A 23,993-nucleotide genomic window follows, 5' to 3' on the forward strand; every position below is an offset into this window, starting at 1 on the left:
CCTCCCTCCCTCCCTTCCTCCCTTCCTTCCTTCCTTCCTTCCTTTTTAGACAGAGTCTCTCTGTGTCACCCAGGCTGGAGTGCAGCGGCGTGATCTCGGCTCACTGCAACCTCTGCCTTCTGGTTCAAGCGATTCTGGAGTCTCAGCCTCCTGAGTAGCTGGGATTACAGGCATGCGCCACCACACCCAGCTAATTTTTGTATTTTAGTACAAAATACAGGGTAAGACAGGGTTTCACCACGTTGCCCAGGCTAGTCTCAAACTCCTGAGCTCAAGCGATCTGCCCACCTTGGCCTCCCAAAGTGCTGGGATTATAGGCGTGAGCCACCATGCCCGGCCGACTCAGGGAGTTTTTTCAAAGTGAAGAAAAACCTAACCCATAAATTGTCTGAGTTTAATGACATTTTAATGAATATTAAATTTAACAGCTATGAATTTGATAGATTGTTTCTTAAGCACTTAAGCATTTTAATTTTGCAGAGCTCTGAATTAGTTTTTCTTCTGAAGCCAGTCCTTTTTTTCCTGTGGGTTGAGTGTCTACCCTATGCACAGGGCTGTGCATACATTATTATTATTTTTTTTTTTTTTGAGACGGAGTCTTGCTCTGTCGCCCAGGCTGGAGTGCAGTGGCGCGATCTCGGCTCACTGCAAGCTCTGCCTCCCGAGTTCACGCCATTCTCCTGCCTCAGCCTCCCGAGTAGCTGGGACTACAGGAGCCCACTACCACACCCAGCTAATTTTTTGTATTTTTTTTTAGTAGAGACGGGGTTTCACCGTGTTAGCCAGGATGTTCTCGATCTCCTGACTTCGTGATCTGCCCACCTCAGCCTCCCAAAGTGCTGGGATTGCAGGTGTGAGCCACCGCGCCCGGTCCTGTGCATACATTATTTCCTTTAATTGGTGCATTCGCCCTAGAGGGAGATACTGTTCATAGTCTAACAGGATCAGGGTTGGGTAACTTGCCCAGCAGGTGGAGTCAACAGAGAGACTCTAGGTCTGTTGGGTGTCAGTCTCTCCAGAAAGGAAGCTGTCTCAAGCTCCTGGGCTGCAAGCTTCATTGCCCCATGATAAGAGGAACTAATAACAGCTTTTCCCCTTCTATAGGGAGAGAGTTTTCTTTGTTTGCTGGTACGAGAGCCTTCTCCCAGAAGCCAGCCCAGAGCAGGAAATTCTGCCACCCTCAGGTAAGTGGGGAGGCACAGACCGGTACCCCTTGGGGCCCCATAAGCTTCAGAAACCCTGGGTTCTTCTGGAGTATCAGTGGCCTCCTGTTAGTTGCACATCTCTGTACCCCTTGCCCAGGTCTACTCCATCTTCTAAGTGAGGAGCCCCCGGAGGCCTCCAGGTCTCCCGTGGGTAAGTGGCGCACTAAGGGGCATTCACAGAAATGCAGCGATTGAGCAGCGAAAGGGAAGGAACCATGTTTTCAGTGTAGGCTTCAGTGCAAGATGCTTTTACTTATTTTTTTCTCCACTAATCCTCATGGCAAACCTGAAACCTAGCAGTCATCCCTGATACCTACTTTCTCCTCTGCCCTATTGATGTTCCTTCTGACATACCTCCCAGAACCACCTGTTTCTCACTCTTCCACTCCCACCAACCTAGTTTGAGCTCCCATCACTACTGCAGTAGGCACCTAACTGGTCTCCCTCAGGTTCTCAGATACTTCTAGGGCCATCTTTTCAAAGTGCAAAGCTAAGTACATCATCCCATCACCACCTGACTCTATCCTATCCCCCGACCCTAAAAACCCTACTTCCAGGCCAGGCGCAGTGACTCACGCCTGTAATCCCAATACTTTGGGAGCCCGAGGCAGACAGATCACTTGAGGCCAGGAGTCCAAGACCAGCCTGGTCCACATGGTGAAACCCTGTCTCTACTAAGAATACAAAAATTAGCCAGGCTTGGTGGCACACACCTGTAGTCCCAGCTACTCAGGAGGCTGAGGCACAAGAATTGCTTGACCCCGGGAGGCAGAGGTTGCAGAGAGCTGAGGTCACACCACTGCACTCCAGCCTGGGTGAAAGAGCAAGACTCTGTCTCAAAAAAAAAAAAAAAAAAAAAAAGTCCTACTTCTAGCCAATAAAACTACACCCTCCACACCGCAGAATGCTTCCTCTGGCCTTTAGAGTAGACTGACTTGCACAGCCTAGCTCAACCCCTTCTCCACCCTCCTGGGCTCTTAGGGGTCCTGCCATGGGGGGCTTCTTTCAGTTCCTTGTATACCACACTCCCTTCCTGTATGTGGCCTCTGTACCTCCTGTTCTTCTTGTCCCAGGTAAGCTCCCATCACCACTGCCATTGTCACTGTCAGCATTTCCTCCCAACTCCCAAGTCCAGAGACATTGACAACATGCAGTTAACCAAATGCCACAAATAAAGGCTTTTTTTTTTTTTTTTTTTCCTGAAGAACTGGGAAAAAAAAAAATCCAGGGCAGGGTTTAGAAACTATGAATCAGACCTTTCACTGCCTGTTTTTGAAAAGAAAGCTTTATTGGTGCACAGCCATGGCCATTCATTACTATTGTCTACAACTACCTTTGCACAGAAACAGCAGAGTTGAATACTTGCAATAAAGACTTTATGACCTAGAAAGCCGAATATTTGTCATGTGGCTTTTGCAGAAAAGTTTGCCAACCCCTGGTCTAAGAGATATATAGTCATCCTTCCATCTCAGTTCAGATTCTTGTAGGGAGGGAAAAAAACCTTTTATCTACCCTCTTAGGCAAAGTGTATGGATCCCTACAAGTTAAACTGACAAAAGACAGACAGTTTAACAGGAAAAAGGCATTCAAATTTTATTTGATGTTAATATTTTCACATGACACAGGACTTCATTGGAAAAAAGTGAAAACCTCAAGGAAGTGGCTAGGTCTGATAGTTCACATACCAGCCTAACAAAGAGCAGTTAATTGTGGAGATGTGACAAGACAAAGGAAAAGAGGTTTGGGCTTTCAGGATGGTAAATTGTGGGAAGGTAAATATATGGGAGAAACTAATGGAAGATAAAGATTCTATATATATATCAATAAGATTTGTATATGCAGATTCAAGGATGCTATCTCCAGTGATAAGTTGTCTCTTCTTCCTGGTACTGGAGATGGGAAGCAGGGACACCTTCACAAAGGAAAATGTATGCTCTGCTTTTAGATGGAAAGTGGAATTGTAAAGAGATTTCCTGCATCTGCTGTTTTTCAATTGCCTTCAGCTCAAAATAATTCTTATACAAAGTGGCCTATTTTGGGATGGCAGATTCTGACCCCCTTCACTCTCATCCTCAGGGTCAGCTTTCTGCCCCTCTGGGCTGGATGAGGATCCTTGTAATACAGACCAATGTCCCTTTCCTTCAGAGCACTCATGTAATTATTTGGTTATTACTGTGATCATGGCTGTTTCCCCCTCAATCTTTTTTTTTAATTGGTTTATTCTTTTAGAGACAAGGTCTCACTCTGTTGCCCAGGCCAGAGTGCTGTGGTGTGATCATAGCTCACTGCAGCCTCAACCTCCTGGATTCAAGTGATCCTACTGCCTTAACCTCCTGAGTAGCTGGAACATGTCACCATGAATTTTTAGTAGAGGTGGGTGGTCTTGAACTTCTAGCTCAAGCAGTCTTCCCACCTCAGCCTCCTGAAGCACTTCAATTATAGGTGTGAGCCACCAGGCCCAGCCTCCCCGCTAATCTTTAAACCCTAGGAGAACATTCCCACTTCTAGTACCTGAATGCCCTATTTCTAATACATACTTCCTTAATAAATGGCATTAGAGACTACATTTATTAAGACAGCCTCCTCTGGCTGGGTGCGGAAGCTCACGCCTGTAATCCCACCACTTTGGAAGTCCGAGGGAGGCGGATCACAAGGTCAGGAGATCGAGACCATCTTGGCTAGCACGGTGAAACCCCGTCTCTACTAAAAATACACAGATTAGCCGGGTGTGGTGGCACACACCTGTAGTCCTAGCTACTGGGGAGGCTGAGGCAGGAGAATTGCTCTAACCCAGGAGGCAGAGGTTGCAGTGAGCTGAGATCGTGCCCCTGCACTCCAGCCTGGGCGACAGAGCAAGACTCTGTCTCAAAAAAAAAAAAAGAAAACAAAAGTGTGTTCTCACAGGTTCAGATTCTAGCTGTGTGGCCTCAGGCAAGTTATTTGACTTCCCTAAGACTTTGTTTCTACAGGTATAAAATAGGTACAACAACCATGGTGCCTTCTTGCAGACATTCTGAAGACTGTGCGACCCCTAGCTCAGAAGGGCACTCAGCGCTGCCTGGCCGCACCACTGTACTGCCCTAGCATGCCCAGGTTCTCCCACCTTCGAAACACTTCCCCTGCAGGGCATCCTTCCCCACCTGCCCTCCACCCCAGCACCACCCAGGGAAGGTCTTCACTGAGAAATCAAGAGCAGTCAGCAGGAAGGCCCGTGCCTTCCCACCACCAAGACATCCTGCCCCCCTCTGCACCCTCGCCATCTGCCATCTCTGTGCCCATGGAGAGGTCCTGCTCCCCTCCCAGATCAGTCCCCAACCTGTGTTCTGTACCTTGGCCCTCTCAGCTTCCCAAGGAGATGCCCTTAGCGCCCCTCTTTCCTGCATCCTCATTTCCTCCCGTTCTGTGGGGTCATTCCCATCACTGAACAGCGGTGCTTTCAGCATCTCTTATCTCGACTCCACATCCCCATCTTCTGCTCCCTTTCACTCCAGAACTTCTTTTTTTTTGAGACGGAGTTTCACTCTTATAGCCTAGGCTGGAGTGCAGTGGCGCAATCTTGGCTCACTGCAACCTCCGCCTTCTGGTTTCAAGCGATTCTCCTGCCTCAGCTTCCTGAGTAGCTGGGATTACAGGCTTGTGCCACTGTGCCCGGCTAATTTTTTTTGTATTTTTAGTAGAGACAGGGTTTCACCATGTTGGCCAGGCTAGCCTCGAACTCCTGACCTCAGGCGATCCACCCACCTCGGCCTCCCAAAGTGCTGGGATTACAGGCGTGAGCCACCGCACCCGGCCCAGAACTTCTTGAAAGATGCCTCTGTAACCCCATCTCTGCCTGGCTACTCCTNAGAACTTCTTTTTTTTTGAGACGGAGTTTCACTCTTATAGCCTAGGCTGGAGTGCAGTGGCGCAATCTTGGCTCACTGCAACCTCCGCCTTCTGGTTTCAAGCGATTCTCCTGCCTCAGCTTCCTGAGTAGCTGGGATTACAGGCTTGTGCCACTGTGCCCGGCTAATTTTTTTTGTATTTTAGTAGAGACAGGGTTTCACCATGTTGGCCAGGCTAGCCTCGAACTCCTGACCTCAGGCGATCCACCCACCTCGGCCTCCCAAAGTGCTGGGATTACAGGCGTGAGCCACCGCACCCGGCCCAGAACTTCTTGAAAGATGCCTCTGTAACCCCATCTCTGCCTGGCTACTCCTGTCAGGTTCCTACCCTCGGCAGCCACTGCAGCTGCTCTTGGCAACAGCGCGGGGACCCCACTGGCTTGGACTGAGTCAATCCTCTAACCTGTTTGGTGTGGTTGGCCACTCCCATCTTCTTGAGACGCTTTGTTCTCTTGGCTTCTTTGTTGCTAGACTTTTGACAGTGTCTTCCTTCCTCACTGGCTGACCCCTCTCCATCTTCTCTGCCAGCTCCTTGTCCTGTCAGTCTACTCTTTCCCAAGCCCCCTTCCTTACTATATCTACATATTCTCCTTGGGTGACCTCATCTGGTCTGGTAGCTTCAAATACCGCCCACATGCCAGTGACCCACCTTCGTCCTGGCCTCTCCTGGAACTTGCACTGGTCTGTCCACCAGCCCTCTCAGCCACACCAGGAGGATCTGAGACTTAGCCAGGTGAGGAAAGCACCTGACTCCTAGCCCCCGATGTTCTCTCTTGCTGGGCTGACTGCAGCAGCTGCCACCTGGGCTCCTTTCTTTTACTCGTAGCTCCAACCCAGCCTCCACACAGTGACCAGAGTAACCTTTTACAGGGATACATCCGATGGGGTCATTCCCTGCTTAAAACCTCCAATAACTTCTTCATTGCATTTGGAATAAAATCCAGTCTCGTTCACCTGACTTGCAGTGCAGTACAGAATCAGGACCCCCGACTCCAGGCGCCTGGCACCCATTCCCTCCCGCAGCACCAGGCACTGGACTTCCTTCTGCCCCTTGGATGTGCCAGGTCTATGCCTGGTTGGGCCTTGGCACTCGCTGTCCTCTTTGCCTGGAATCTGCCTTCCTCAGGGATCCAGAGGAGAAAGCTGGCTCCTCGTCCCTCAGATGCCAGGTTCACTGTCATTGCCCTAGAGAAGCTGTCCCTGAGGGCCAGCCACTGTCTTCCCATCACCTGTCCCACTCTCTGTACAGTACTTATCTTCCTGTTGGGTTGATGTGTTGTTTAGAGTTTGTCTCCCTCTCTTAGAGGTAAACTCTGTCCGGGCGAGGTGGCTCACACCTGTAATCTCAGCACTTTGGGAGGCCCAGGCAGGCAGATCACTTGAGGTCAGGAGTTTGAGACCAGTCTGGCCAACATGGTGAAACCCCATCTCTACTAAAAATACATAAATTAGTTGGACGTGGTGGCGTGTGCCTATAATCCCAGCTACGGGGGAGGCTGTGGCAGGAGAATTGCTTGAACCAGGGGGCAGAGGTTGCAGTGAGCTGAGGTTGCAGTGAGCTGAGATCGTGCCACTGCACTCACTGGGCACTACACTGCCCACAGCCTGGGCAACAGTTATTGCTGTTCTCTCTCTTTTACCTCCTAGAACAGACCTAACACAAAGAAGACACTTAACAAATATTTCTGGACTTTGTGAATGAGGTCATCTATGTAAACGTTTGGCCCTGTGCTTAGCATGTGACGGTACTCTGTAAACATCAGTTCCCAAAAAGTGCAGACGACACAAGTACTGCAGAGGCACAGCCAGCACTCAGAGACCAAGACCAAAATATTATTCAGTGTTTGGGTACCGCCTGTCACAGCGGCTTGAAACAAGCGTGTGTTCTTTGTACTGAAATACATAAACTCTCTGACAGTTATTTCAGGAACCTGGTTAAGAGATTCCATTTACTTCCCCCAAAATAGAAATAATCAGAAACTCTGGAACCTTGAGCACAGCTGAAGTTTTAATGGGCAAACCAGGATAGAGGGAGTAATTGGGTTTTGTGGTGGGGATAGAGCCTCTCTCGTCAAGAGCAGACACATTTTCCCATCTGCTCAATGAAAGAGCTGGCTGTGTTCAAAATATGCTTTTCAATGGCAATAGTCTGTCTGAGAGTCCACAATTCAGGGGAATGAGTTGCAGTTACTTTCCGTCTCTTACCTGCTGTCTGCCCTTCGCTTGTTTAAGTGTTAGGGATTTGTACAGTGGAAATGAAAAAGTATCTAACCACAGAGCTGACTTCTGCTATGAGACCCAGCTATAAATGAGGACACCTACCTATTAGAGACTGAGTCATTGTTCATTTAATAAATATTTTTAAAGATAGAAAAGTTTTAGGAAATGGAATCTGAGGGAGAAAATGATAGGGGGAGAGAACACCAGAGAGATGAAAAGAGCAGCAGGCAGGATGTTCTCCTCTGCCTCTCTTTGTACAGTGGCTCAACTCTGTGTCCCCTTTCCTAGCTCCCCAGGTCCTAAACCTGGAGAAGTAGTATATAGCTGAGAGACCACACTATCAAGTTAGGCATGGATTAGAATCCTAGCTCTTAACCTGGCCAACATGGTAAAACCCTGTCTCTACTAAAAACACAAAAAGTAGACGGGCGTGGTGCCATGCACCTGTGGTCCCAGCTACTTGGGGGACTGAGGCACGAGAATTGCTTGAACCCAGGAGGCAGAGGTTGCAGTGAGCTGAGATCACACCACTGCACTCCAGCCTGGGCAGCAGAGCGAGACCCTGTCTCAAAAAAAAAAAAAAAGAATTCTAGCTCTTAGATGAGTCATTTCATCTCCCTGAACCTCAGTTTTCTTATCGGTAAAATGGGTACCAGAGAAATCAGTCACAATGTGGGCATTAAATGCGATCTTATACACAAGCACTCAACAAACAGCATAGCACAGAGTAAGAGCTCAATAAACATTAGCTCTTATCATCTTATACAAGGGTGGTACCTAGAGAAACACAGCTGGAGATTAGGAAAAATGATGTCTTTGAGCCAGGAAGGCATACATTTCAGGGACTCCCAGCATCCGTGAAACCCAGTTGTACACACCTTCCCCCATTATATATATCAGGTGCAAACACGTAGTATTAGGATCCTGAGCTTTGTCTCTGGGAAGATGAGATGGCTAGAAACTGCATTGTCAGGGTCCAAGGACATCCCTGGGCTGGGACCTTGGACCTAGGTCCTTGCAGGGGGGAAAACAAACAAACATTTGGGGGACTAAGGTAGGAGGATGGCTTGAGCCCAGGAGTTTGAGACCAACCTGGGCAACATAGTGAGATCCCCTGTCTCTACCAAAATATATATATTTTAATTAGCCAGGTGTGGTGGTACATCCCTGTGGACCCAGCTCCTCAGGAGGCTGAGGCAAAATATATATATATATATTTTGGTAGAGTTTTGTAGAGCCAAAAAAAAAAAAAAGACAGTGAGGAAGGCTTCTGTAAGGAGGAATCATCATCAAAGTTCTCAGTTGCAAACCATAGAATCCACTCCAGCTACTTAAAGTAGAAAGAAATGCATTAAAGGCGCACAGCTCCCCTGGAAAGAGCCTCTGTGTTAGCTTCAGAGGCCATGCTACCAAGAATGATGCCCAAACCATAGTGCCTCTGCCAAGGTGTGCTACTGTGTGCCAGTGTGACTGAGGACTGGATGTTAAAAGTTCTACTCTGCTCCTTGAAAAACCAGTTGCTCCTGTCAACAGTCTCTAAAAACTGGAGTCCACATGCTTCCCATTTCCTCCCCGTTGCTCATTTCCATCTTGAAGTCTCAGGCAGGGGTGGTGTATCTGCAGGTAGAGCCTAGGTGAAATGCCTGCACCCCAGCTGCAACGTAAGTCTTTTACCTTGGGGATGGGTCTCACATATGTGAAGAAAAAAAATCACACATGTAACAAGTAATGACCCCAGAAGATGCCATTTGAGCTGAGAACCAAGAGATGAGGAGTCAGCCATTGGAAGAGTAAATGGCAGAACCTTCCAGGAAGAAGGGACAGCATGTGCAAAGGCCCCGAGGCAGAAAAAAAAAAGAGCTCGAGTGTTCAAGAAACAGAGAAGGCCGGCCAATACTGTACCCCAGAGAGTGAGGAGAAGAGAGGCACAAGCCAAGGCTGGGATGTAGACAGGGCTGGATGCTGCAGAGTTATAAGCATCATAGAAAGCAATATGAATATGGATATAATTGAAGTGCCATGAGAATTCATTACATTAGGGATGACATGATGTGATTTATATTTTTTAAAGATCACACTGTCTCTTGAATATGGAGGATGTATTGGAGGGGCACAGAAGACCAGCTGGGAGGCTTCTGTATTTGTCTAAATGACAAATATAGAAGGTGGCAAGAAGCAGACAGACCTGACGCATTGGGAGATGGATCTTTCAACACTTGCTAGTGGGATGGCTTTGGGAGTGGGGAGGAGAAGTGGGAGAAGAAAGGACGGAGTTGAAGGTTGCTTCCCTGGTGTGCAGCTTTAGCATCCAAATGGTGCCATTTACCGAGATGGACAGTGTAGGGTTTGAGTTAGCAGAAAGCTATCAAGAGTTCAACTTTGATTTTTTTGTTTTTTTTTGTTTTTCTTGTTTTTTTTGTTTTTTTTTTTTTTTTTTTTTTGAGACAGAGGCTTGCTCTGTCCCCCGGGCTGGAGGGCAGTGGCCGGATCTCAGCTCATTGCAAGCTCCGCCTCCCAGGTTCATGCCATTCTCCTGTCTCAGCCTCCCGAGTAGCTGGGACTACAGGCGCCCGCCACCTCACCCGGCTAGTTTTTTGTATTTTTTATAGAGACGGGGTTTCACCATGTTAGCCAGGATAGTCTCGATCTCCTGACCTGAGAGTTCAACTTTGAACTTGTTAACTTTAAGATGCCTATGAAAAGTGCAAATGAAGATAGGTGCCAAGTAGGTAGATATACAAAACTGGACTTTGGAGGAGAGGCCTGGCTTACAGAGAGAACAATTTCTACCCAAGCCAAAATATGGGAACTAGGAGTGCGTGACCACTGTTGAGCCACAGGCAAAGGCACTGGGCTATGGTACTCGCCTTCTCTGGACTTGGTGCCAGGAGACCTACATTTCCATCTAGGCGATGCCTCCTATCAGTTACATGCCTTGAGGCAAATCTAAGCCTCCATGTTTTTATCCACGAAATGGGCATCACAACTGGTATTCATTCTTATAGATTCAATCTAGGGGTAGCTGAGGTCCCAGAGATTGTCGTTTAGTTATGTCTTGTCAGAATACCTACTAATTTAACCAGAATTTTCCCAAGTTCTACAGCATAGATATAGTCAGTGTCCTTAACAATAATGACTCAGATTTCTCCAGCTCATGTCCATACCTGCTAATTCCAGGTCTGTGCAGCTCTCTCCCCACCCAGACATTTCTAGGCATCCCTAGATTGTATCTCATAGTAGCTCAAATATAGGCTTCCCGTCCAACACTGTACAATAACAACTGAGCCCTCAGCGTGCTGAATCTGAGCAGCTGGGTGGCCAGGTGGGCTAGATCAGTTCCATCTCCTCTATGCTGTGTTGGGACAGGGGGTCTCAGAACAGTCTTGGTTTACCCCCAACCCTTATGATAGTCACCTTGCCTCATACACCCATGGGGTGGTGGCTGGTCACAACATGAGAGAATGGATAGGAAAGAACTTTTTTTTTTTTTGAGACGGAGTCTCACCGTGTCACCCAGGCTGGAGTGCAGTAGCGTGATCTCGGCTCACTGCAACCTCTGCCTCCTGGGTTCTAGTGATTCTCCTACTTCAGCCTCCCGAGTATCTGGGGTTACAGGTGCCTGCCACCACCCCCAGCTAATTTTTGTATTTTTAGTAGAGACGGGTTTTCACCATGTTGGTCAGGATGGTCTCAAACTCCTGACCTCATGATCGGCCCTCCTCAGCCTCCCAAAGTGCTGGGATTACAGGCGTGAGCCTGGCCCAGGAAAGTACTTTCTAAGTGGAAGGGCATGGTCTCTATGGGGAGTCCACCATGTTCAGGGTGTTTTGTTTTGTTTTGTTTTTGAGATGGAGTTTTGCTCTTATTGCCCAGGCTAGAGTGCAATAGCACCATCTCAGCTCACAGCAACCTCGGCCTCCCATGTTCAAGTTTTCTTTGCATATATCTTCTCTAACATCAGCCTTGCAAGGTGGGTCATTATTCTTATCTTTATTTGACAAAGGAAGTAATAGACTGAGGGGATGAATGGCTTGCCCCAGGCCACACAGCTGACCTCAGCTGATGTCAGGACACTGTCAGTCTGAGCTCTTTCTGCATCAGCAAGCTGCCTCTCCAGCAAGTAGGAGGGTCTAGTCACTGAAACCCAGGCAAATCCCCCGCACTGTTCTCTGCTCCACTGCAGACCTCTCTGAGGCCTGTTAAGAATGAGCCTTGATGAGCTTGCAGTGAGCTGAGATCCCGCCACTGCACTCCAGCCTGGGCAACACAGCGAGACTCCATCTCAAAAAAAAAGAAAGAATGAGCCTTGCCAGGAGTGGTGGCTCAGGCCTGTAATCCTAACATTTTGGGGGACTAAGGTGGGAGGATGGCTTGAGTCCAGGAGTTTGAGACCAGCCTGGGCAACATAGTGAGATCCCCTGTCTCTACCAAAAATATATATATTTTTAATTAGCCAGGTGTGATGGTACATGCTTGTGGACCCAGCTCCTCAGGAGGCTGAGGCAGAAGATTCACTTGAGCCCAGGAGTTTGAGGCTGCAGTGAGCTGTGATTGTAACACTGCACTACAGCCTGGGTGACAGAGTAAGACACTGTCTCTTTAAAAAAAAAAAAGATGGCCAGGCACTGTGGTTCATGCCTGTAATCCTAGCACTTTGGGAGGCCAAGGCGGGCAGAGCACCTGAGGTCAGGAGTTCGACACCAGCCTCGCCAATATGGCGAAACCCCCTCTCTACTAAAATACAAAAAACTAGCCAGACGTGGTGGCGGGCGCCTGTAGTCCCAGCTACTCGAGAGGCTGAGACAGGATAATCACTTGAACCCAGGAAGTGGAGTTTGCAGTGAGCCGAGATCGTGCCATTGCACTCCAGCCTGGGCCACAAGAGTGAAACTCCACCTCAAGAAAAAAAAAAAAAAAAGAAAAGAAAAGAAAAAGAATGAGCACTGATGCTTCATTGAGCCCTGGGAGCGTTTTCCCTGCAACCACCTCAACACTATAAAACTCAGTAGCTTTTGGACAGCCAGCTGCATGATGTCTGGGAAGTCCTTTCGGCTTTATCCTGCCCATTCAAATATCACATTTCTATAAAAGCAAACGGTTGTTGTTGAGGCTGGTGGACTGCTTGTCTGCCACTTGGTGGGCCATCTGTTTAACATTGCCAACCTCCTACTCATCCTGAAAGACAGAATGCGAGTGTCTTCTCTCCTTGGAATCCCTCCAGCTCTCGCCCAGACAGAATCCAGCGTTCTGCACTCTAGCTTCCCGTGATATTCTCCTCATACTGCTTGTGGCCAACTATGAGTTGTTTCCCAATATCTGTTGTCCCCTTCACCTGTGAAAAGAAAACCTCTGATTTTTTGCTGGGAGTGTACCTGGCCAAAATAAAGATTGTATTTCCTAGCCTCCCCTACCGCTATGTGTGGCCACGTGACTAAGATCCAGTTAATGAGATGTAAGTGGATGTGTCGTGTGGCAGTTTCTGGAAACCTTCCTTAAAAAACAGCTTTATCGCCGGGCGCGGTGGCTCAAGCCTGTAATCCCAGCACTTTGGGAGGCCGAGACGGGCGGATCACGAGGTCAGGAGATCGAGACTATCCTGGCTAACCCGGTGAAACCCCGTCTCTACTAAAAAATACAAAAAAAAAACTAGCCGGGCGAGGTGGCGGGCGCCTGTAGTCCCAGCTACTCGGGAGGCTGAGGCAGGAGAATGGCGGGAACCCGGGAGGCGGAGCTTGCAGTGAGCTGAGATCCGGCCACTGCACTCCAGCCTGGGCGACAGAGTGAGACTCCGTCTCAAAAAAAAACAGCTTTATCTCTTTGTCCTTTCCTCCCTCCTGCTGCCTGTAATGTGAATGTGATGGCAGGAGCTCCAGATGCCTCCTTGGACCCTAAGAACAAGGATCTTGGCTGGGAGCGGTGGCTCACACCTGTAATCCCAGCACTTTGAGAGGCCAAGTAGGGCAGATCACCTGAGGTCAGGAGTTTGAGACCAGCCTGGCCAACATGGTGAACGTGTTCTCTCCTAAAAATACAAAATTAACCAGGTGTGGTGGCACACACCTGTAATCCTAGCTACTCGGGAGGCTGAGGCAGGAGTATCACTTGAACCCGGGAGGCGGAGGTTGCAGTGAGCCAAGATCGTGCCATTGTACTCCACCCTGGGCAGCAAGAGCAAAATGCCATCTCAAAAAAAAAAAAAAAAAAAGGAACAAGGGTCTTATTTTATCTTATGAAAGCTGGAACTGTGCACTGGAAGAAGTCAGAATCAGTCCTGGCGCAGTGGCTCATGCCTATAATCCCAGCACTTTGGGAGTCCAAGGCGGGCAGATCACTTAAGGTCAGGAGCTCGAGACCAACCTGGCCAACATGGTGAAACCCCATCTCCAATAAAAGAACAAAATTAGCTGAGCGTGGTGGCAGACACCTGTAATCCCAGCTACTTGGGAGGCTGAGGTAAGAGAATTCCTTGAACCCGGGAGGCAAAAGTTGCAGTGAGCTGAGATCGTGCCATTGCACTCCAGCCTAGGCAACAGCAAGGGTCTTATTTTATCTTATGAAAGCTGGAACTGTGCACTGGAAGAAGTCAGAATCAGTCCTGGCGCAGTGGCTCATGCCTATAATCCCAGCACTTTGGGAGTCCAAGGCGGGCAGATCACTTAAGGTCAGGAGCTCGAGACCAACCTGGCCAACATGGTGAAACCCCATCTCCAATAAAAGAACAAAAATTAGCTGAGCGTGGTGGCAGACACCTGTAATCCCAGCTACTTGGGAGGCTGAGGTAAGAGAATTCCTTGAACCCGGGAGGCAAAAGTTGAAGGGCAGGAGATCGAGTCCATCCCGCCCAACCTGGGGAAACCCCAAATTTCCTAAAAAAAAAAAAAAAAAAAAAAAAAGAAGTCAGAATCCCTGAGGACTTAGCACCACCAGTGCTTAGAAACACCATATAAGCCCAGGCTTGCCCACCTTCAGACTTTTATGTGGGAGAGAAATGTATTTATATTGACTTATTTAAAGACAGAGTTTTGCTCTGTCACCCAGGCTAGAGTACAGTGGCACAGTCATGGCTCACTGCAGCCTCAACCTTCCAGGCTCAAGCAATCCTCCCACCTCAGCCTCCCAAGTAGCTGGGACTACAGGTACACACCAGCGTGCTTGGCTATTTTTTTTTTTTTTTTTTTTTTTGTAGAGACAAGGTCTCACTATGTTGCCCAGGCTGGTGGAAGAGAAATTTCTACCTATTTTGAGCCACTGTTATTTTGAGTCTCTGTCACATTTAAACAGAATCCTAACTTCTATTGCCTCTCTGTAACAAATATGGGATGCTTTCCACACTTCAGTGTAACTGTCCATTTCCTGTTATTTCCCCTGGAAACTCCTCAAGCCAGGGGCTAGGTTTCAGTGTTTGCCCAGTACAGACACATTAGTATTTGCCCAGTGAAACATTTGCTGGAAAAGGTGATTGCATCAAAGGTGATGGCAGTGTTTTTGGAGCACTCACCGTGAGCACTCCTGTAATTTGCATGCATTCGCTGACTTAATCCTACAAGGAAACCAAGGCGGTAAAGAGGTTTGATGACTTGCCCCAGATCACTGGCTGTTGAGTGAGAGAATTGGGACTGGAGCCCTGGTTGGCCTGGGTCCCCAGCCTATGTGTTCTCCACATCAGCCACTGCTGTCTGCCATGCTCCTGGGAGGACCGGAAAGGTCTGGTTCTGCATGTTCCTTTGCTGAGAACAATAAGAAATAGCAAAGAAATTGCATGTATTACTTTTTTGTATTTCTCTCACTACCAATTTTATTTTGTTCTCTCTCTCTCTGTTTCTCTCTTTCTCCCTCTCTTTCTCTTTTGTCTCCTGAAGTTTTTTAGTGCAAATTCACCCAATGAAAAAGCCTCTTTGGCCAAGCAGAACTCAGAAAAAAGCTTACGAATACAGAATACTGCAAAAGGTATATTGACTACCAAAAAGGGAAATGTAGGCTTTTGGCTTAGTTATTATCTCCAAAACGCTGGTTTCTTGGGTTCATTTGAACAGAATTTGCTACCCTACTTTATACTTGGGGTCCCAGCCTAGGGCTTGGCACCAAGTAATATTTTATGAAAGGATGTAATTGTCTTTCAGTTCAGTAAGCACTGATTATGTATTTATTTATTTATTTATTTATTTATTTATTTATTTTTGAGACAAAGTCTCACTCTGTCACCCAGGCTGGAGTGCAGTGGCACGATCTCAGCTCACTGCAGCCTCTGCCTCCCAGGTTCAAGTGATTCTCCTGCCTCAGCCTCCCAAGTAGCTGGGACTACAGGCATGTGCCACCACGCCTGGCTAATTATTGTATTTCTAGTAGAGACGGGTGTTTCATCATGTTGGCCAGGCTGGTCTCGAACTCCTGACCTTGTGATCCTCCCGCCTCGGCCTCTCAAAGAGCTGAGATGACAGGCGTGAGCCACCTCACCCAGCCTAAGCACTGATTAAGTTCCACTTTTGTGGTGATGAGGTCAGCACAATGCTAATATCTATGGGGAAGAGAGGTTGTTGACACTGGAAGAAAATAAATTTAAGACGTGATGACTGCTCCTCTTCCCCCATCAGAAACCAGTAATTACTAAGGTTAGAACTAATTTGCACCCAGGTCTTAATTTATATTGGTGACTGAGTGATAGTACAGAGAGGTCAGTGCCATTGAAAGAAAAGTTTCATGTTACTCGCAATTCCCCTGGAAATTCCCCCTGGAAATTGCGAGTAACATTAAACTCAGCACACTGTGCAGGGACACAGCGGGAAGCACCAGTGCTGACCAGGAGGCAGAAAGGAGCGTGGGGAAGGGACAGGCCACACTCTTTTTTGAAGTTTCAGCAGGAAAGACAAAGCAAGGTATGGTAACCAGTTTAGGATTAGCTGGGTGCAGCGGTTTACACCTGTAATCCCAACACTTTGGGAGGTTGAGGCAGGAGGATTGCTTGAGCCCAGAAGTTCCAGACCAGCCTGAGTAACATAGCGAGACCCTGTCCTTACAAAAAAATTTTTAAATTAGCTGGACACGGGGGTGCACACCTGTAGTCCGAGCTACTCAGGAGGCTGAGGTGAGAGGATCACTTGAGTCCGGGAGATTGAGGCTACAGTGAGTCACGATTGAGCCACTGCACTCTAGCCTGGGTGACAGTGAGACCCTGTCTCAAAAAAAAAAAAAAAAAAAAAAGTTTAGACTTGGCTGGGTTGAATAATTCCGGCGGGCTCTGGGGCAGAGGGGCTCTCCCTAGTTGGCTTGGTGTGTGAGTTAGATAAAAGAGTTGGTTCAAAGTGTGGCCTCTGGATTGTAGGAGAGGTGTATTAGCAACTGTATCTGTTAGTCTAGCCCTGTAATTAATGGATGGCAAATAGACAAATACAGAATATAAGAAAACAACACAGAACAGGAGCTCTGAAGTATCATCCTAGGTTATTTCACATCATTATTGTTATTTAAACTTTATTCTTTTTCTTGAGGGAGAAATGGATGCTCAGAGAAGTTAGTATGTGAATTATGTCCCAATAAAACTGTTAAAGAAAAAGCGTGGGGACCACTGATCAACAGGTTTGGCCAGGGCTCTAAATAGAGGTAAATATTTGTAGGAAGCTTTGCAAGTCCCCCAGAGCTTACATATATATTCAATTCACAAAGATCCATGTGTCAAAGAGGAGTTGCCAAGGAAAATTAGAAAATATTTGAACTGAACGAAATGAGACCTTCTTTTCTAATAAGAACATTTATTTAAGGCTACAGGCTTCCCTCTAAACGCTGCTTTGGCCGGGCACAGTGGCTCACGCCTGTAGTCTCAGCATTGTGGGAGGCCGAGGTGGGCAGATCACTTGAGTCCAGGGGTTTGAGACCAGCTTGGTCAACATGGCGAAATCCCGTTTCTACTAAAACTACAAAATTTAACTGGGTGTGGTGGCACACACCTGTAATTCCAGCTACTCAGGAGGCTGAGGCATGAGAATCGCTTGAACCTAATGGTCATTTCTTGCTAATGTCACATTGACAGAGCATCATTCTCAGGCCCTGGTCTTGAAGAAACCTACACAAGAAGTCAAGAGGATATCAGAAGGAAGAGAATGTGAGAATAGGTTTCCTAAAAAGGTGAGCACATGATTGGAAATTTAATAGTAAAGGTGATTCCAAAGGGGGTGAGAGATGGAAGAAAATGAGAAATAACATTTAATGAATATTTACTAAATGCCAGGTACTATGCCGAACCTTATGCAAACAGTGCGTTTTCTTTTACTGTCACAGCCTCTGAGATAGTTACTATTGTTATTCTCAGTTTATTAATGAGCAAAGTGATGCTGGGAGCAGGTACCCAATTTGTCACATATCACAAAGAAAATAAGTGATATTAAAAGTAAAAAAAAATAATAAAACAAGGCCAGACGCAGTGGTTCACGCCTGTCATCCCAGCACTTTGGGAGGCCAACACAGGTGGATCACTTGAGGTCAGGAGTTTGAGACCAGCCTGGCCAACATGGTGAAACGCTGTCTCTACTAAAAAATACAAAAATTAGCTGGGCATGGTGGCATGCCTATAATCCCAGCTAATCGGGAGCCTGAGGCAGGAGAATCGCTTGAACCTGGGAGGCGGACGTTGCAGTGAGCCAAGATCGTGCCACTACATTCCAGCCTGGGCAACAGAGTGAGACTGTGTCTCAAAATAAATAAATAAATAAAAAGCAAATAAGTGATAAAATCAAGATTTGCATGCAGATCTGCCTGTCTCTGAGCCTGAGCTCTCAACCACTGAGCCTTCCCTGCAGCGCAGTGCCTAGTGCAGGAAAGTCACTAGCGTCATTCTCTCCTCTTCCCCTTCCCCACAAACCTCAGTGGATGGTAGTGTATGTCAATGGAACTTCAGTCTTATGTAGTGGGACCAGAACAGGGTAAGAGGTTTGGGAGCTTCCCCAGGCACCAGCTAGCAAGGGAGTCAGCCATAGAATTTGGGCCAAGTACCACAAGCAGTGTAGATTTCTTGTTTTTTGTTTTTTTTTTTTTGAGACAGACTCAGTCTGTCACCCAGGCTGGAGTGCAGTGGTGCCATCTCAGCTCACTGCAACCTCCGCCTCCTGGGTTCAAGTGATTCTCGTGTCTCAGCCTCCCTAGTAGCTGGGACTGCAGGCGTGCACCACCACACCTGGCTAATTTTTGTATTTTTGATAGAGACAGGGTTTCACCATGTTGGTCAGGCTGGTCTCGAACTCGTGACCTCAGGTGATCCGCCCCTTTCGGCCTCCCAAAGTGCTGGGATTACAGGCATGAGCCACCACCCCCAGGCTAATCTTTTGACTTTAATTGCGGTGTTTTATGTTAGAAGTTTTTAATTATTATAGTCATATTTAGTAGTCTCTTATGGCTTCTAGATTTCCTGCTAAGCATTTTACCATTCTAAGATTATATAAAACATCTTCCCCAATTTTTTCCCAGTATATTATCACCTATTCTCAATAAAATATTTACTCACGTAACCCCCCAGTATCACCAGGGGTCACTCTATTCCTTGGAATTTAGCTAAAGATTGGCTTAAGCATTTGTTATCTAATTTGTTTGAAGTCTATTACCCTCTCAAATATGTTTGTGAACTCTGGGGGCCTGATGTTTTCTGGCACTAAGCTCCTTATCTGTCCTGCATACGCTATGCACATACTAACTGCATCAGCCCTAATGTGGAACTCACCTCTTCTGATTTTTACAAAAACCACTCACACAAGGCCTCTGTGTGCATATATTTGTGTATATGGAAGAATGGAAGACTTTACTGAAGTTTAAAGAGATGAGGAGAGGGGTGCCCATATCACAGGAATGCAAATAATTTTTTTTTTTTTCTTTTTTTTGAGACAGTCTTGTTGCGTTGCCCATGCTGGAGTGCAGTGGTGCAATCTTGGCTCACTGCAACTTCCACCTCCTGGGTTCAAGCTATTCTGCTGCCTCAGTCTCCCAAGTAGTTGGGATTACAGGCGTGTGCCACCATGCCCAGCTAATTTTTGTATTTTTAGTAGAGATGGGGTTTAGCCATGTTGGTCAGGCTGGTCTCGAACTCCTAACCTCAAATGATTAGCCCACCTTGGCCTCCCAAAGGGATTACAGGCATGAGCCACCACTCCCAGCCCACAGTAATGCAAATAATTTTAAAATTAATATTAGTTGGCTGGGTGTGGTGGCTCACACCTGTAATCCAAACACTCTGGGAGGTCGAGGTGGGCAGATCACCTGAGGTCAGGAGTTCGAGACCAGCCTTGCCAACATGGCGAAACCCCACCTATACTAAAAATACAAAAATTAGCCAGGCATGGTGGCAGGTGCCTGTAATCCCAGCTACTTGAGAGGCTAAGCCAGGAGAATCACTTGAACTGCTGGAGTGCAGTGGTCGGATCTCAGCTCACTGCAAGCTCCGCCTCCCGGGTTTACGCCATTCTCCTGCCTCAGCCTCCCGAGTAGCTGGGACTACAGGCGCCCGCCACCACGCCCGGCTAATTTTTTGTATTTTTTAGTAGAGACACGGTTTCACCGTGTTAGCCAGGATGGTCTCGATCTCCTGAGCTCGTGATCCGCCCGTCTCGGCCTCCCAAAGTGCTGGGATTACAGGCTTGAGCCACTGCGACCGGCCTGTTTTTTTTTTAGACAGAATCTCGCTCTGTTGTGTAGGCTGGAGTGCACTGGTGTGATCTCAGTTCACTGCAACCTCCACCTCCCAGGTTCAAGCGATTCTCCTACCTCAACCTCCTGAGTAGCTGGGATTAGGCTCGCACCACCATGCCCGGCTAATTTTTGTATTTTTGGTAGAGATGGGGTTTTCACCATGTTGGTCAGGCTGGTCTGGAACTCCTGACCTCGTGATCTGCCCACCTCAGCCTCCCAAAGTGCTGGAATTACAGGTGTGAGTCGTCATGCCTGGCCAAGGGTTTTTAAAAATATGTATATTGCATTTTTAGATGTTTTGTCATGAGTTTAGGGTACCCTTTAAAATTTTTAAATACACCTATGACCTGGTAATTCTTCTAATAATCTGTCATGTAGAAATGTTCATTACAAGGCTATCCCTTACAGCATTAATCTGTACCAGCAGACATCGTAGAAAACTTCAATTTCAATAGAGAAATAGGTAAATTGTGAAGTGTCCATAATAAGGATATTCTGCTGCTATGAAAAATGGTGAGGAAGATTTACACTGATATGAAAGACTGTCAGCCAATGACATCTAAAGTTAATCAAGAAAATGGCCAGGCACAGTGGCTCACTCCTGTAATCCCAGCACTTTGGGAGGCCTCGGAGGGCAGATCATTTGAGGTCAGGAGTTTGAGACCAGCCTGGCCAACATGGTGAAACCCGGTCTCTACTAAAAAAATACAAAAATTAGGTGGCCATGGTGGCAGGCATCAGTAATCCCAGCTACTTGGGAGGCTGAGGCACGAGAATCACTTGAACCCAGGAGGCGAAGGTTGTAGTGAGCTGAGATTGTGCCACTTCACTCCAGCCTGGGGGATAGAGTGAGACTCAGTCTCAAATAATAATAATAATACAATAAAATTAATCAAGAAAATATTACAGGCAATGTAGTTAGTGGGTGAAAATTAAAGTTGTAAAACATTGTGTATAGGATGATTCCATCTTTATTTTGAAGTATGTTTTGGTATAAAGTCAGTATGTGCCTGTGAGAAGGTTTGGAAAGATACACAGAAAATATTAACAATGTTTATTGCTAAGAAATATGAGTGGAGATGAGGAAAGCTTTTCTTTTACATCTCTAGATTATGTGAATTTTCACAATGAGCATTAATTTATTTTGTAAAAAAAATAAATATTTTGTGGCAGAAAAATACTATCTAAATGTCAAAATGAAAGCCTGGAGCAAGAGAGAAGATGGTCCTCCTTTTTATGGCCCCATCTGACATGTGTCCAGAGAGCACAGTCAGACTCAAATCATGTTCAGGAGCCCTTGAGGCACTGGAGATGTTTAGGTTGGAGAAAGCAAGACTTGGAGAAGACCTGAGGGCTCTCCTCAGATATTTTAAGGACTGTCATGTAACCTGTGACCCTGGAGAAAGATGGGTTGGAATTACAGACAGTGTGATTTTTATCTAAGGTAAGAAAGAACTTCCTAAGAGTCCAAGTTGTTATTTCAAACCCACTTTGCATCTGGCTGTGCTGCAGGCTGCTAGGTTTTGTTCCAGCTCTAGCTCTCAAACCAAGCCATTCCTCATCCTAGATCTCTGATGCTAACCCCTTAATGCTAGCTCCTGCTTTGCTATTTATTTATTTATTTATTTAAGACAGCGTCTTGCTCTGTCGCTCAGGCTGGAGTGCAGTGGCACGATCTCAGCTCACTGCAACCTCCATCTCCTGGGTTCAAGCAATTCTCCCACCTCAGCCTCCCAAGTAGCTGGGATTACAGGTGTGCGCCACCACGCCCAGATAATTTTTGTATTTTTAGTAGAGACTGGGTTTTGCCATGTTGGCCAGGCTGGTCTTGAAATCCCGACCTCAAGTGATCCACCCACCTCAGCTTCCCAAAGTGCTGTGATTACAGGCGTGAGCCACAGTGCCCAGCCTCCTGCTTTGCTTTCTATCTGCTCCTTAGATCGGATGTTCCAGATTGTCTCTTCCCTTGCCCATTGCTCCTTCTTTACCTAGTGATGTGGGTATGAGCCAGCCCTTCCCATTTCTATGCCCAGGTCCCTATACCCAAACGCCCTACCCTGCCTTCTGCCTGGGAGGAATCGGATACTTACGAACAGTAGTACTGGATGTTTGAGAAGGTAGCATGTTCCGTGTCTCCAAAGTTGGGGAAGGAAAAATGTACACTTACCTGTTGAGAATATTACTGAAAGGATGTGTATCAGTTGCATTTCTTTGCTTATAAGTAACAAAGCTGTCTCTGGTCAACTTAAGCCAAAACTGAAAGAACATTGAGTAACTGAAGAGTCTGGAGAATCAGTCCAGGAAGCAGAAACATCAAGGTAGTTGCAACCCTCGAACCATCTTGTCAAGGTGACATCTCTGGAATGGGTGAACCTCCATATGTTTTCAGTCCATATTTCACTCTACTCAGAACTCAGAATCCAAGGAGCAGAAGTTTTGAATGGCCAGGCTATTCCAGGAGCTGTAACTGAGTGGCAGGGGTCGGGGTGGGGGAAGTGAAAGGAAGATTCTGACTCCAGAGCCTGTGAAGGCCTCTGAAGACCCCTCCTGTGGCTCTCGTCAGGGGAGCAAGACACCTGATTTAAAACCCCCTCAGCTGGCCGCGGTGGCTCACGCCTGTAATACCAGCACTTTGGGAGGCCAAGGCGGGTGGATCATGAGGTCAGGAGATCGAAACCATCCTGGCCAAAATGGTGAAACCCCGTCTCTACTAAAATTACAAAAATTAGCTGGGCATGGTGGCACTTGCCTGTAGTCCCAGCTACTCAGGAGGCTGAGGCAGGAGAATCGCTTGAACCCAGGAGTCGGAGGTTGCAGTGAGCCGAGATCATGCCACTGTACTCCAGCCTGGCTACAGAGTGAGACTCCGTTTCCAAAATAAAAAACAAAAACAAACAAACAAAAAGACTTCAAGCCCAAATGCAGTAGAGGGCAGATCACCCCCTAAAACACACACAGAGTCAGGGGCTGTTAGGAAAGGGGAAGGACACTGGGTTGCCAAAGGAATGACCCTCAGAGAAACGTTGCACTGCTTTAGTGGATCCTAGATGCTGGACTTTCGTAGACTTTGAAAAAAAAAAAGGTTTTCACTAAGTAAATTCATTAAAACAGAATGCTGTCTGTCATCAGTAGCATTTTATAAAGCAAGTCATTAATACCACAAAGCAAAAAATGTAAAAAGTCGTTAAAGTGAATCAGTTTACTTCTTGTTAGACTCATATTGATTTTTCCTTGTTTCCCTCATTTCCCTGGTGACCACCAGACACAGCATGGCCCCCATGAGGAGACAGGGTGTCAGAGTCACTGGACCAAATGATCTATAAATTCCCTACTAACTCCAGGTTTCTGTGATTCCAGTGGTATCTTGCTATTAGAATAGTGGTTCTCAAATGGGGCAATTTTGTCCCCTGGGAGACATTTGGCCAGCTCTAGAGACATTTCTAGTTGTCACAACTGGGGGCAGGGGGACATCGGGGGAGGCCAGGGATGCTCCTCAGCATCCTACAGTGCATAGGACAGCCTCCCACAGCAAAGAAATATCCAGCCCCAAATGTCAATAGTGCTGAGGTTGAGAAACTTTGCTGGAGACAGAAGAAATCCCATTAGATGATTAATTAAATGCAACCCTATCCCATTAGGACAGGATTAGAAAATAGTGTGATTGGGTACTGCTGCAGCCTTTATTCATGAGGCGGAATTTTTGTTCCATTAAGGTATAACTGCTTCTTCAAAATAAAATGTATTATTTTTGTAAACACAAAAGTACAACCCAAATGTCCATCAGTGACAGACTGGATTAAGAAAATGTGGCACATATACACCATGGAATACTATGCAGCCATAAAAAAGGATGAGTTCGTGTCCTTTGTAGGGACATGGATGCAGCTGGAAACCATCATTCTCAGCAAACTATAGCAAGGACAGAAAACCAAACACCGCATGTTCCCACTCATAGGTGGGAACTGAACAATGAGATCACTTGGACTTGGGAAGGGGAACATCACACACCGGGGCCTAT

General features: G+C 46.9%; 1 protein-coding gene across 4 annotated transcripts in view; it reads left to right on the forward strand.

Annotated features, from left to right (window-relative positions):
- Nucleotides 1-23,993, forward strand: part of FAM227A (family with sequence similarity 227 member A) — an 80,432-nt gene that overhangs the window by 33,883 nt on the left and 22,556 nt on the right. For all 4 annotated transcript variants that reach the window (XR_001883198.1, XM_017861309.1, XM_017861311.1 and 1 more), the window contains exons 11-13: nt 1,105-1,184; nt 15,169-15,256; nt 17,334-17,428. Coding sequence is in view for 3 of the 4 variants with exons in the window: in XM_017861309.1 (XP_017716798.1) it covers nt 1,105-1,184; nt 15,169-15,256; nt 17,334-17,428 (263 nt within the window). In the remaining variant the exon portion in view is untranslated. The remainder of the gene's footprint in view (nt 1-1,104; nt 1,185-15,168; nt 15,257-17,333; nt 17,429-23,993) is intronic.

The sequence above is a fragment of the Rhinopithecus bieti genome, unplaced genomic scaffold (assembly GCF_001698545.2).
Source record: "Rhinopithecus bieti isolate Rb0 unplaced genomic scaffold, ASM169854v2 scaffold_56975, whole genome shotgun sequence".
NCBI classification, from domain to species: Eukaryota; Metazoa; Chordata; class Mammalia; order Primates; family Cercopithecidae; genus Rhinopithecus; species Rhinopithecus bieti.